Source organism: Chiloscyllium punctatum, chromosome 2 (genome assembly GCF_047496795.1).
Source record: "Chiloscyllium punctatum isolate Juve2018m chromosome 2, sChiPun1.3, whole genome shotgun sequence".
NCBI classification, from domain to species: Eukaryota; Metazoa; Chordata; class Chondrichthyes; order Orectolobiformes; family Hemiscylliidae; genus Chiloscyllium; species Chiloscyllium punctatum.
In genome coordinates, this window is record NC_092740.1 from 155,884,736 (window position 1) to 155,899,410 (window position 14,675).

General features: G+C 42.5%; 1 protein-coding gene across 7 annotated transcripts in view; it reads right to left on the minus strand.

Annotated features, from left to right (window-relative positions):
- The window catches only part of dock8 (dedicator of cytokinesis 8), a 273,640-nt gene that overhangs the window by 72,972 nt on the left and 185,993 nt on the right, over positions 1–14,675 (minus strand). For 5 of the 7 annotated variants that reach the window (XM_072590877.1, XM_072590849.1, XM_072590886.1 and 2 more), the window contains 4 exons: positions 13,638–13,736; positions 9,988–10,222; positions 6,465–6,629; positions 3,160–3,335 (listed from right to left, as the gene is read on the minus strand). In XM_072590877.1, the coding sequence (XP_072446978.1) occupies positions 3,160–3,335; positions 6,465–6,629; positions 9,988–10,222; positions 13,638–13,736 (675 nt within the window). The remainder of the gene's footprint in view (positions 1–3,159; positions 3,336–6,464; positions 6,630–9,987; positions 10,223–13,637; positions 13,737–14,675) is intronic. The other 2 variants (XM_072590904.1, XM_072590857.1) reach the window with 1 other exon arrangement.

The following is a 14,675-nucleotide window of genomic DNA, read 5'->3' on the forward strand; positions in this document are numbered from 1 at the left end:
CTGCAGTCTTAGGCTTTTGTTCAGTTTCTGGTCAATGATAACCCCCAAGATGATACTAGTTGGCGATGGTCCTATCACTGACTATCGAGGGGTAATGGTACTCTCTTGTCTTGAGATGCTCACTGTTAATAAGATTCTAGAAGAAAAAGAGGGAAGTAAAGGGCATGTGGAATGAATTGAATTGGGTTGAAAATGAGAAAAGCAATGTTGCATAAGTAAGCAAACTGGAATGTGGAAAAAGAAACTGCAAGTTGTGCATAAATTGAGCAGGTCCGGCTGCATCCATAGAGAGAGAGAGAGAGGGAGAGAGAGGGGAGAGAGAGTGGGGGGGGGGCGGAGAGAGGGGGGTGAGAGAAAGAGAGAGAGAGGGAGAGGGAGAATGGTGGTACTGTCAGCTATGGACTGGCCACTGGCTCTCAGTTGACAGGAGCCTGCCTCGGGGTAAGGTCCACTGCTGGCCTGTCAACTTCATCAGGGGAACAAGATAAGGTGAGCCTCATGTAAAGAAGCGACACTGCCTTCCTGTGGCCTGCCTAATCATGCCTACAAGATTCAGCCCCACGCCTGGCAGAGGTTCAGAAATTTCTGCTGTAAAAAGCAATTGATGCCAGCTCAAATGAATCAGAGATATTTAAACACCTGCTGAAGGCAGTGAGGAGTATGAAGCAAAGCTTATAAATGCAGATAAGCCTGGATCTTTCTGAATGGCTGAGCAAATTTAAGGGAAAAGCAACCTCTCTTCTGTTTTTATGTTGCTACGGAGTGCAGAAGCAGGCAATAGAAGAACATATCCCTGAGGCTGGAGAGTTAATGGGAGCCCAACCAGTCACCATAGAAACTATTGCCATAAAAATGAAAATAAACTCCCTGTACTTAATGGGCATGAGGATTATTGAAGAATCCTTAATAGGATAGATCCAATATCTGGGAGAAAGTGAGGACTGCAGATGCTGGAGATCAGAGCTGAAAATGTGTTGCTGGAAAAGCGCAGCAGGTCAGGCAGCATCTAAGGAGCAGGAGAATCGACGTTTCGGACATGAGCCCTTCTTCAGGAATGAGGAAAGTGTGTCCAGCAGGCTAATATAAAAGGAAGAGAGGAGGGACTTGGGGGAGGGGCGTTGGAAATGCGATTGGTGGAAGGAGGTTGAGGTGAGGGTGATAGGCCAGAGTGGGGGTGGGGGCAGAGAGGTCTGGAAGAAGATTGCTGATTAGGAAGGTGGTGCTGAATTCGAGGGTTGGGACTGAGACAAGGTGGGGGGAGGGGAAATGAGGAAACTGGAGAAGTCTGAGTTCATCCCTTGTGGTTAGAGGGTTCCTAGGCGGAAGATGAGGCGCTCTTCCTCCAGCCGTTGTGTTGCTCTGGTCTGGCGATGGAGGAGTCCAAGGACCTGCATGTCTTTGGTGGAGTGGGAGGGGGAGTTGGAAGTGTTGAGCCACGGGGTGGTTGGGTTGGTTGGTCCGCGTGTCCCAGAGGTGTTCTCTGAAACGTTCCGCAAGTATGCGGCCTGTCTCCCCAAAATAGAGGAGGCCACATCGGGTGCAGTAAGTGATGTGTGTGGAGGTGCAGGTGAATTTGTGGTGGATATGGAAGGATCCCTTGGGGCCTTGGGGAGAAGTAAAGGGGGAGGTGTGGGTGCAAGTTTTGCATTTCTTGCGGTTGCAGGGGAAGGTGCTGGGAGTGGAGGTTGGGTTAGTGGGGGGTGTGGACCTGACGAGGGAGTCATGGAAGGAATAGTCTTTTCGGAACACTGATAGGGGAGGGGAGGGAAATATATCCCTGGTGGTGGGGTCCGTTTGGAGGTGGCGGAAATGACGACGGACGATATGATGTATATGTATCATCCATCGTCATTTCTGCCACAAATGGAACCCTCTAACCACAAGGGATGAACTCAGACTTCTCCAGTTTCCTCATTTCCCCTCCCCCCACCTTGTCTCAGTCCCAACCCTCGAACTCAGCACCACCTTCCTAACCTGCAATCTTCTTCCTGACCTCTCCGCCCCCATCCCCACTCCGGCCTATCACCCTCACCTTAACCTCCTTCCACCTATCGCATTTCCAACGCCCCTCCCCCAAGTCCCTCCTCCCTACCTTTTATCTTAGCCCGCTTGGCACACTTTCCTCATTCCTGAAGAAGGGCTCATGCCCGAAATGTCGATTCTCCTGCTCCTTGGATGCTGCCTGACCTGCTGTGCTTTTCCAGCAACACATGTTCAGCTAGGTCCAATATCTGTCCTGCTTATCAGGAACAAATTTCATAGAGTGGGTCCATCAGAGGGCCCATTGTCTTTCATGATCATTTTGACTCTGAACATTTAATAAGTAATTGCCAGAGATTTGGCGGGAGCACCAACATTTTGGAATTAGAATTAGGTTTATTGTCACGTGTACTCAAGTTACATAAGAACAGGAGTACAGTGAAATCTGTATATCATGGTGCCATCTTAGGTAGCAAAGTACCCAGGTACAAAAACACATAGGTACAGAGTAGTAAGAGAAACAGAGTTAGAAAGTTAAGCATTATTTCATAGAATAAGTAAAAAAAAAGAAATAAGTTAATAGTTAACATTAAAGTCTTTTGTATTTAAATGAGGAAAAGAGCTATCTTCACTCCTGGCCCACTGGGCATCCCTGCTGCGCTCCGGCCTGGAGAGAGATTTAAACATCTCGGAGTCAATGGAGCTGACACCAACATTTGTGCAAACTGAGTGCTCGGTGCTAAATTGCTATACCTTATGCCTTAAAAAAGGAAACACTGAATGCCAGTTTCTTCCCCCAAGTTTTCTTCCCAATTTTCTGGAAATAGAAATCCACAAGATTGACCAGGGGAATGAGGTGTTTGAGAAAAATGGCCACGTGGGCTCAGTTTACAGAATATAGGTTATTAAAAAAATTCCATATAACTTGTTTTCTCACCAATGTTATATTTTCCAACTTTAGAGAAAGCACTAGGGACCCTGAAGTGGAGATAGTTAAATATTTTGGCAATTGTGTGGAGACACCAGAAATCAGTGGTCAGACTGGAATGCTGAGATGATTCCCGAATCTGGACGAAACAGTATTGGGATCACAGTTTGATCTCCATTCCTTTGCGTTTATTTCTTTAAAGAAAAAGCTGATTTCCAAAAATAAAAGTTTTCCGAGTCTTGGTACCATACCTTTGAAGACATGGCATTTTTAACGTCTTCATCAGCTAATGCCTGAGTGCCAGCAATATCAGGATTGCTGCTACTCATGATGCGGGATTGTAACAATCTGGATCCCACATGAGCTGCACTGGAACGCCCCACAGTATAATAACGGCTCTCTGGTAAAATTGGAGGTGCTGCTGAAACTAAAGAAAAGTCTATGTTAGCGCAAATATTAAGTACAGCTCAGTTATACCTGGGTGAATTACAAAGAACAAAACCAGGGTTGGGTCTAAACATACACACACACACAAAGTAATCATACCTGAACCTGTGGGGGTTGAAATATCTAACAAGAACTTCTTTGTTATGCAGAATGGACAGAATCTTTGTAGAGTGTTGTTGCAGTGCCAAGTTGGCTTTACACGATATTTGTCTCATGTACCAGTTAGCACTGTCACATACATGTAGTACCAGTCAGAAGGCACTGCTTTCAGACGTGGCTCTGTGAACTCTGAGCTGCAAACAATTAAAAGCTAAACACTGGAAAAGAACTGAATGCCCACTTTTCCTAATAGTTGTTATTTTCTCAAGAAATGACACAAGAATTACAAATTAAAACCCTTTGTTTTACATCTATCTATCAACCCTGTTTTGCAGCAGGGGTACTGAATGGAATAAATTGGTAATGACTTCACACAAGTTTCATATTGTTTCAAACACAAAAGGCAAGAAGAAAAGCATTTCACACACAAAAAAACTGGCAGCTTCCACCAGTATTAGTCTGCCTCCCTCCAAAGTGGCTGTGCAGAATTTTCAGTCAGCATCACATTTCAGCTGTGGGTCGATCCAAGTTCTTGAACTGAACTTGAGCATCCTCTAATGGTGAAACACAACTATTCAGACTGTATGGTTTAGATCTGCCACTTTCTGGAATTTGGCCATAATCATCTTAATAGAATGAAGCTGTCAGTCACTTCCACAAAACATAGTTGACTCAACAAAACTTCACTGGATTAGAATTCTCTGTAATTGATGCAGCACCACTTAAATATACTGTTAACAAACAATGACTAGGAGAAAGTGAGGACTGCAAATGTTGGAGATTAGAGTCAAGAGTGTGGTACTGGAAAAGCACAGCAGGTCAGGCAGCATCCAAGTCGACGTTTCAGACATAAGCTCTTCATCAGGAATGGGGTGGAAGAGGGAGCTGCTCAGAGATAAAGGCCAAGGACATGCGAGTCCTGGGCCTCCTCAACCACCAAATCCTAAACACCCAACGCCTGGAGGAAGAACGCCCCCTTGGGCCACTCCTCATTCCTGATGAAGGGCTCTTGTCCAAAACATTGACTCTCCTGCTCCTCGGATGCTGCCGGATCAGTTGTGCTTTTCCAGCACCATACTTTTTGACTCTGATCTCCAGCATCTGCAGTCCTTATTTTCTCCAAGCTGTCAGTCACTTCCAGAGATGGTCATACTCTGAATGTAATTTAATGTATAGCTTGTGTTTGCACAAGAAATGTTTCACCTTGTGATATTAGTATAGGAGTTACAGATTCTGTGTTCTCCCCAACCAGCAAATTGCATTGGGAAATATTTCATTAGTGTTTTTAAATGTGGCCTAGATATTACAAGAACCAATACCTGGTCTTTTGGGGTTAAGTCATGAGGGGAGATTACATATATTATGCTGATTTTCTCTAGAATTTAGAAGGTTAAGGGGTGATCTGACCAACGTCTTCAGGATATTAACAGGAAGACAGAGTTCATAAAGAGAAACTATTTCCACCAGTTAGAGATTCTGGAACTAGGGGCATAGTCTAAGAATGAGGGCCAACAGGAGAGATGTTAGGAAGTACTTCCACACACAAAGGTTGGGAGAGGTTTGGAACTCTGTTTCACAATAGCAGTTGATGCTAGATCAGTTGCTAAGTTTAAATGTGAGACAGATAAATATTTGTTAAGCAAAGATATTAAGAGTTATGGGCCAATGGCAGGTATATGCAGTTGGACCACAGATCAGCCATGATCTTCATGAATGGTGGGCCAGGCTGGAGGGGCTGATGCCAAGTTTCTCAGTTGGACATCCCAACAGGATCAGTGCTGGGTCCACGACTTTTTGTCATTTATATAAATGATTTGGATGTGAGCATAAGAGGCATAGTTAGGAAGTTTGCAGATGACACCAAAGTTGGACAGTGAATAAGGTTACCACAGATTAAAATGAGATCTTTATAAGATGGGCCAATGGGCTGAGGAACGGCAGATGGAATTTAATTCAGATAAATGCGAGGTGCTGCATTTTGGGAAAGCAAATCTTCGCAGGACTTATATACTTAATGGTAAGGTCCTAGGGAGTGTTGCTGAACAAAGAGACCTTGGAGTGCAGGTTCATAGCTCCTTGAAAGTGGAGTCGCAGGTCGATAAGATAGTGAAGGCAGTGTTTGGTGTGCTTTCCTTTATTGGTCAAAGTATTGAGTACAGGAGTTGAAAAACAACCCTCCACCACCACCCTCTGTCTTCTACCTTTGAGCCAGTTCTGTATCCAAATGGCTAGCTCACCCTCTATTCAATGAGATCTAACCTTGCTAAACAGTCTCTCGAACACCTTACTGAAGTCCATATAGATCACATCTATCGCTCTGCCCTCATCAATTCTCTTTGCTACTTCTTCAAAAAACTCATTCAAATTTGTGAGACATGATTTCCCACGCAAAAAGCCATGTTGATTATCCCTAATCAGTCCTTGTCTTTCCAAATACATGTACATCCTGTCCCTCGGGATTCCCTCCAAACTCTTGCCCACCACCAACCTCAGGCTTACTGGTCTATCGTTCCCTGGCTTGTCCTTACCACTCTTCATAAACAGTGGCACCATGTTAGTGAACTTCCAGTTTTCTGGCACCTCACCTGTGACTATCAATGATACAAATACCTCAGCAAGGGGCCCAGCAATTACTTCCCTACCTTCCCACAGAGTTCTAGGGTACACCTGATCAGGTCCTGGGGATTTATCCACTTTTAAGCGTTTCAAGACACTCAGTATTTCCTTCTCTGTAATATGGACATTTTTCAAGATGTCACCATCTATTTCCCTACATTCTATATCTCCCATATCCTTTTCAACTATAAACACTGATGCAAAATACTCGTTTAGTATCTCCCCCATTTCCTGTGGCTCCACACAAAGGCCACCTTGCTGATCTTTGAGGGGCCCTATTCTCTTCCTAGTAACCCTTTTGTCCTCAATATGTTTGTAAAAAACCCTTTGGATTCTCCTTAACTCTATTTGCCAAAGCTATCGCATGTCCATTTTTTTTTAAACAGACACTTACCTCCTTTTGCCAACTCTTTCTGAATATCTGGCAGGCGAAATACGTAGTGGACATAAGACATGAGGAGGCAATTGCGTCCATGTTGATCTTTGCTGAGGTCAGGGCTGTTATGAAGGCTGTTCACTATTGACACAACCGACTCAAATGTGAGTTGGGCAAGATTGGCTGCAAATAAACAATGAGGAGTGTTTGAATCAATGAGATGTGATCAATTAGAACTGTAATAATTTGCCATTTCCGATTGAACAAAAGACAGGTCTGGAGAATTGTGATATGTTCACAAATTAAGGATACAGATCCTTAGAAAATAGGTGACAGGTTTAGGTTGAGGATCTGGATCGGCGCAGGCTTGGAGGGGCCGAAGGGCCTGTTCCTGTGCTGGAATTTTCTTTGTTCTTTTTTGTTCTTAATGATTAAGAATTAAATAGTTTGAAATCTTTCAAATAAATGAGCTCACTGCTTGTTTTCAAGAGGCTTATATAGAATTCCGCACTGGTGCCTCAGTTCAAGAGATTTACTCCCTGGATTTTACTATTTCGATGACTCTATGACTCTAAATGGTAAAATCCAGGGAGTAACTCTCTTGGACTGAGGCTCCAGTGCGGAATTCTATATAAGCCTCTTGAAAACAAGCAGTGAGCTCATTCATTCAAAAGATTTTAAACCATTTAATTTTTAATCATTAAGAAAGAAACACGAAGAACAAAGAAAATTCCAGCACAGGAACAGGCCCTTCGGCCCCTCCAAGCCTGGGCCGATCCAGATTCTCTATCTAAACCCGTCACCTATTTTCTAAGGATCTGTATCCTTAAAAATCTGATTTAAATATTCTAAGATTGTAACACAAAAAGAAATTTATCGTATTATTGAAATGAAATGGCTAGAATAATGGGCAGTAATTTGATGTCACAGATTATCTAATGGTGTCTGCATTAGTTCAAGATGCCCTTGCAAGATTATGATTTTACAGGTTTGCGTGGCAGACTTCCCAAAGTGAAAATGTTATAGTGAGGGTCACAGGGCATCTGGATCATAAGTGAACAGAACAAGCAATTGTATATTCCCTTAACCAACTGGAATGTTAAATTATGAAACTAATGGTGCAAGGACAGGGAAAGAAGTCTCAATTAGAGTGGGTGAATTCAATCTCAAATCAGGTTCAGAAAGGGAAATAAAGATGGAAAGAAGGATAGGTAACATCCATCAATTTAAAATATGAAGGTAATAAGCAAAATAAACAAAAGTAGAAATTGCTGGAGAAATTCAGCAGTTTTGGCATCAGTTTGTATGAACAGTCATCAGGTTTGAAACATTAACCCTGCTCTCACCTTACAGATGCTGCCTGACCTTTTGAGTTTCACCAGCCATTTCTGTTTTTATTTAATATTTGAAATAGTTATTTGTCAATGCCAGGCAATTTAAGGGTAATTCACATTGTCCATGTCATTAAGATCATACTTGGGTGATCAAAGTATAACTTTCTACGCAGAATTCAGTTTGTACTCACCTCACAAGTTCCACAGTAATGTGTTTCAGTGGTGAACCAGGCAGAGAGATTTACAAAAGTAACACTGCAGTGGTGGATCTCAGACAATCATGTCTGGATTTCATTGTTCAACTTTGCATCTGCCCTTTGCTTGAATTGGTAATGCCATTTGTGCATAAAGAATGATGGATACCATTAGCCTTAACTTACATTGACAGGAACCCTGTGTCATTGTATGTCAATATAAAAGTTGTGACAATAAACTTGGGATTGGATTTTGTGTCTTTTTGTAAGGTAAGGAAGGCAGAAAGGAAACTTGGCGTTCTGATTGCTGCCACTGTCTCTGTTCATTTAATCGAGAGTCAGATGACCAATTCTGGAGGTCAGATGCTGACGATAGGTGCAGGGTGGGGAGGTGCATGTCCAATCTGTCCCATGAACGAGGATGTCACGGAGCTGGCGGGTACAGACTCGGCTGGAGGTGGCTCATAGCTGGCAGTGCAAAGTCCCCCACCTCTCAGACAGGCACCATGGTGTTCAAAAAAGGTTTGGAAAGGTTTCAGAGGAGATTTACTAGGATGTTGCCTGGTATGGAAGGAAGGTCTTATGAGGAAAGGCTGAGGAAATTGAGGCTGTTTCCATTGGAGAGCAGAACGTTGAGAGGTGACTTAATCGAGACCTATAAGATAATGGGAGGGTTAGACAGGGTGGAGAGTGAGAGGCTTTTTTCTCGGATGGTGAAGCCAAACATGAGGGGACTTAGCTTTTAATTAATGTGTGATAGATTTAGAACAGATATTAGGGGCAGTTTCTTTACTCAGAGAGTAGTAGGGGTGTAGAATGGCCTGCCTGCAACAGTAGTAGACTCGTCGACGTTAAGGGCATTTAAATGGGAATTGGACATACATATGGATAATAATGAAATGGTGTAGGTTAGATGGGCATCAGATTAATGTCAAAGGTCAGTGCAACATTGAGAGCTGAAGGGCCTGTACTGCGCTGTAATGTTCTATGTTCCAAGTTAAAAGATGAAAAAATGTCTTTAACAGAATGAGACAAATAGACATGACCATCTTCTTCAGCAAAATCTACGTAATCCTTCACTTTATGGTGAGGTATCCAATTGTTAATGGGTTAATATTATTCTAGGTTAAACCTGCCGGACTATAACTTTTAACTTTGTACACCCCAGTCCAACACCGGCATCTCCAAATCATTAATATTATTTAATACTGTCCAATAAAATTATGTGTTATCTTCTACAAATAAAGTTTTTATTAAGTTTCTTTTATCCTCTCATATACATAGATGCAGGGTGTTAGCTCACACATCTACTCATTATTGGCAACAAAGACAATTCGCATTTAGATAGTACTGTTAATGCAGTAAAATGTCCCACAATGCTTCATAAAACTATTTTCAAACAAAATCGGGCACTGAGTCACAGACGGAGAACTTCAGACAGGTGACCACAAGCAGACTAACACCACCAGCATGGGTACAATTCCCATCACCAGCTGAGGTTACCATGAAGAACTCTCCTTCTCAAGCTCTCCCCTCGCCTGAGGCATAGTGACCCTCAGCTTAAACCATCACCAGTCGCCTCTCCCTGATGAGAAAACAGCTTTATGGTCTGGGAGGACTATGGTGACTTTAACTTTATGACCAGAAAGGTAAATTTTAAGGAACTTTGCAATGGAGGAGAGTTGGTGGGAAAGGTTTAGTGAGGGACTCCAATCTTTAGACCTAAGCAGCTGAAAGCTGAAGTAACTTTTATAGGGGCTAGGCAAGAGTCCAGAACTGGAGGAGTGCAACCAATCACAGAGCTTTAGGGATGGAGGGGATTTCCGAGATAAGTAATGTGAGCAAATAAAGTTGAAAACAAGGATGAGAATTCAGGAAAAAATACAAAGATTTCAGTGGGTTAACTAGGCAACAAATTTACATCTGCAACCATTAGAACATGAGGTAAATGTCAATCAATTGGATTTGAAAGATGGGCAATATATATCAGTGGTGCTTCCTGTTTAGACTTACCCGTCTGGCCTGCGACAACAATGGGTTGGATTGTCAGCTGGAAAAGCTTATCCATGATCTGGTGCAGAAACAGGACCAATGGTTCAAGCCGAGCTGATGGCAGTGAGATTATACTCAATTTCAGCTCATGCTCCAGTTCATTTTCTGTTATCTTTTGATCTAGTATCCAACATGGAAATGTCACCTGGCCTTCCAGGGTGTGGCACAGAGCGAAGAATTTATCAAGGTGATTGTCCTATGACAAAGAAATACTTTTAAGTGATCCATTCTATCAGTCACTAGGCATTGCTGCTCATCTTTACAAAATGGACTGTTCATAACTGATTGTCTATTTTTGATTGTAATGTTCTATTCTGTGGGGAGAAAATACACAATGTTCTGGCAGGAGGTGATTTACTTCTATGGTTCAATTTCAGTCACTGTGGTGTCATTTATTTCTTAGATCTGGGAAATAATGTGTGTGGATTGTCATTAATCACTGACAGTTTGTAAACATGAGCCTTGCTGTTAAACTCTCTGCCCTATACACTCTGCCTGGATATGAATGGGTCCGGGGTAGGGGGAAGGCAGAATTGTGGTTTCTCAACTGTCAAATGCTTAGATCAGAAAGCTGACCTGCCCGAAAAGTCAAGAACTTAGCAGCAGAACTTTAACTCACTGTTGGAAAGGGAATTTTTCCCTCCCACTCAATTAGGTTTTCCTGCAACCTTTGGAAAAGCTCCTGGTAGGCAGAGCAAGTTTTCTGAATTGGCTATCATATCAGGCACAGTTATTTTCATTTGTGTTCTCAATTCATCCAAGTTGCTATAAGGGCTGGATGCAATATAGATTAAAAACCTACAATTGTAACTTTCTTTCCATCATTTTAATCTACTCAGGACTTAACTGAAGTACACTTCCCATTCAGCTGCCCCTTTGACATTTCAGGTGACAGAGGTTACAGATTTGGAACGTACTGTTGAAGGAGCATTGGTGAGTTGCTGCAATGTGTCTAGACAGCACACACTGCTGCTACTCTGCCAGGTTGCAGAGTGAGTGAATGTTGAAACTTTTAGTTGAAATGCCAATCAAGTTTTGTCCTCATATGAAGTGCTTGACTGTTTATCATGGCTCACTCCTCCAGACAAATGGTAGATATTCCATGACATTCCTGACATTTGCAAGGTAGATAGCCGACATGCTTTGGGAATCATGAGGTGAGTTACTCATGACAGAATACCCAGCTTCGGACCTGCTCTTGTAGTTTGTGTTGAGTTCAGTTCCTGATCAATGATAGTCACCAAAGGTGCTGATCTGAAGAAAGCTCTAGGCTATGGCTAGTTTACATGATTTTAGGCTATATTTGTTTATATTGTTCTAGGCTATGGCTTGTTTCAATGGCTGTAGGCTATGCTAGTTTACATGGTTCTAGGCTACGGCTTGTTTACATGGCTCTTGGCTATGCTAGTTTACATGATTTTAGGCTATGCTTGTTTATATGGCTCTAGGCTATGCTTGTTTACATGGTTCTAGGCTACGGCTTGTTTAGATTAGATTACCTTAGATTACGTTACAATGTGGAAACAGGCCCTTCGGCCCAACAAGTCCACACCGACCTGCTGAAGCGCAACCCACCCATACCCTACATTTACCCCTTACATAACACTACGGGCAATTTAGCATGGCCAATTCACCTGACCTGCACATCTTTGGACTGTGGGAGGAAACCAGAGCACCCGGAGGAAACCCACGCAGACATGGGGAGAACGTGCAAACTCCACACAGTTAGTCGCCTGAGGAGGGAATTGAACCCAGGTCTCAGGCGCTGTGAGGCAGCAGTGCTAACCACTGTGCTACCGTGCCGCCCATGGCTCTAGGCTATGCTTGTTTACATGGTTCTAGGCTATGCTTGTTTACATGGTTCTAGGCTATGGCTTGTTTAAATGGCTGTAGGCTATGCTTGTTTACATGGTTCTAGGCTATGCCTGTTTAAATGGCTGTAGGCTATGCTTGTTTACATGGTTTTAGGCTATGGCTTGTTTACATGGCTCTAGGCTATGCTGGTTTACATGGTTTTAGGCTATGGCTCGTTTACATGGTTCTAGGCTATGCTTGTTTACATGGCTCTAGGCTATGCTGGTTTACATGGTTTTAGGCTATGGTTTGTTTAAATGGCTGTAGGCTATGCTTGTTTACATGGCTCTAGGCTATGCTTGTTTACATGGTTTTAGGCTATGGCTTGTTTACATGGCTCTCGGCTATGCTGGTTTACATGGTTCTAGACTATGCTTGTTTACATGGTTCTAGGCTATGGCTTGTTTACATGGTTCTAGGCTATGCTTGTTTACATGGTTCTAGGCTATAGCTCGTTTACATGGTTCTAGGCTATGCTTGTTTACATGGTTCTAGGTTGTGGCTTGTTCACATGGTTCTAGGCTATGGCTCGTTTACATGGTTCTAGGCTATGACTTGTTTACATGGTTCTAGGCTATGGCTTGTTTAAATGGCTGTAGGCTATGCTTGTTTACATGGCTCTAGGCTATGCTTATTTACATGGCTCTAGGCTATGCTTATTAACATGGCTCTAGGCTATGCTTATTTACATGGCTCTAGGCTACGCTTATTTACATGGGTCTAGGCTACGGCTTGTTTACATGGCTCTAGGCTATGTTAGTTTACATGGTTCTAGGTTATGACTTGTTTACATGGCTCGAGGCTATGGCTTGTTTACATGGTTCTCGGCTATGTTTGTTTACATGGTTCTAGGCTATGCTGGTTTATATGGTTCTAGGTTATGGCTTGTTTATATGGTTCTCGGCTATGGCTTGTTTACATGGCTCTAGGCTATGCTTGTTACATGGCTCTAGGCTATGCTTGTTTACATGGGTCGAGGCTATGGTTTGTTTACATGGCTCTAGGCTATGCTTATTTACATGGCTCTAGGCTATGCTTGTTTACATGGGTCGAGGCTATGGTTTGTTTACATGGTTCTAGGCTATGACTTGTTTACATGGTTCTAGGCTATGACTTATTTACATGGCTCTAGGCTATGCTTATTTGCATGGCTATAGGCTATGTTTGTTTACATGGTTCTAGGCTACGGCTTGTTTATATGGCTCTCGGCTATGCTTATTTACATGGTTCTAAGCTATGCTTGTTTACATGACTCTAGGCTATGGCTTGTTTACATGGCTCTAGGCTATGCTGGTTTACATGGTTCTAGGCTCTGCTGGTTTACATGGTTATAGGCTCTGCTTGTTTAAATGGCTCTAGGCTATGCTTGTCTAATGGTTCCAGGCTATGCTTGTTTACATCGTTCTAGGCTATGCTTGTTTACATGGCTCTAGGCTATGCTTGTTTAAATGGTGTTGAGTGCATTTTCAATGTTTGTGTTGAGACTCATAATTCCCTCAATTCTTCTGATCAACCAGCAAAATCAAAATTCTTGAAATAGGTAATTAAACTTTAAACCTAAACTGTTCCTCAGACTGACAATATTTTAATTTCTTCCTTCGGTCTACCTGAACATGGGAGGACATCCCTGTCAGTGATACAGTTAAAGCAACACAAAGGAATCCATTCGAGTTCACGATGCCCAATCCAAAGCTTTTTTTTAGGGTCTGAACAAAACAGTGCAGTGGAAGAATAATGAAATTAATCTGGAGATTTACCTGCGTATGCACCGAGGAAACAGCTTGTATCTCCACACTGAATACACCTTTATGACCATCTAGCCACTTGACCGGTGGATTCTGGTTTGGAATCTTCTGCTTTGAACAAGAAAATATGATTAAAAAGTGGGAATGCATTTTTTTAAAATCTGGAATCTACTTCCTTTGTGGGTTTGGATATCTTTCACTCTTTCCAGATTTCCTGCTTTAAGCAGTGTCCTGTTATCAAGTAGCTGAAAACAACAGTGTTCCCAATTCCTTTTCACTCTTTTCGATCCCGTGTGTAATTGCTGCCTGTCACATGCATAGATGGAGGGAGCAATGTCTGCAAATGCCCAAGTGGTGTCAAGGAAAGCTTCAAATTTTGTTGAGTGTGTATGTGTTCTTTGCCCTTCAGAGTGGTATAGTGTTGATGTTTTCTGAATATCTATTTTTGTCATTTATATTTTGGTTGTTTTTAGTACCATGGCTTTAGGTTCAAACCAATCCATTTGTTGTAATTTAATCAACAGAGTATTGTAAGAAGCAGGTGATGCAAAGGACAATTCAATTCTTGTATCTCATCACTCGGTCTGCTTACTGCAAAGATTGAATTGACCATCAGATAACAGATATTTCAATAGCTCCTGGACAAAACTCTAACAAGATACATTTCACAAACAATGGAATCAACTCAATAGGCTGTGATATGGCTCAGCAGCTGCAATAGAACTTTTGCCCTCCTCCTCCTCTCTCCTTCATAATCTTTTGAGTCTTATCTGAGATGTTGAAACTCCCCTTTTCCCCACAGCTTGGTGAACAGGTGCCTCCTATATTCAGTGTCTCGATGGTATAAATGACCAGATGATGGAATTTTGCACACCACTAGACAATGGATCAAACTTCCGAGTAGGGAAGATTCCACCAATCTGACTTGATAGCACAACTCGGAACTATTATGTCCATCTGCACGTGGTGGAAATATTCTGTCACAAGTGTGTGTGGGCAGACACAGAAAGTGCTCCAAAGCATTTCTGTTCCCCCAGTGTTGGGCTGAGT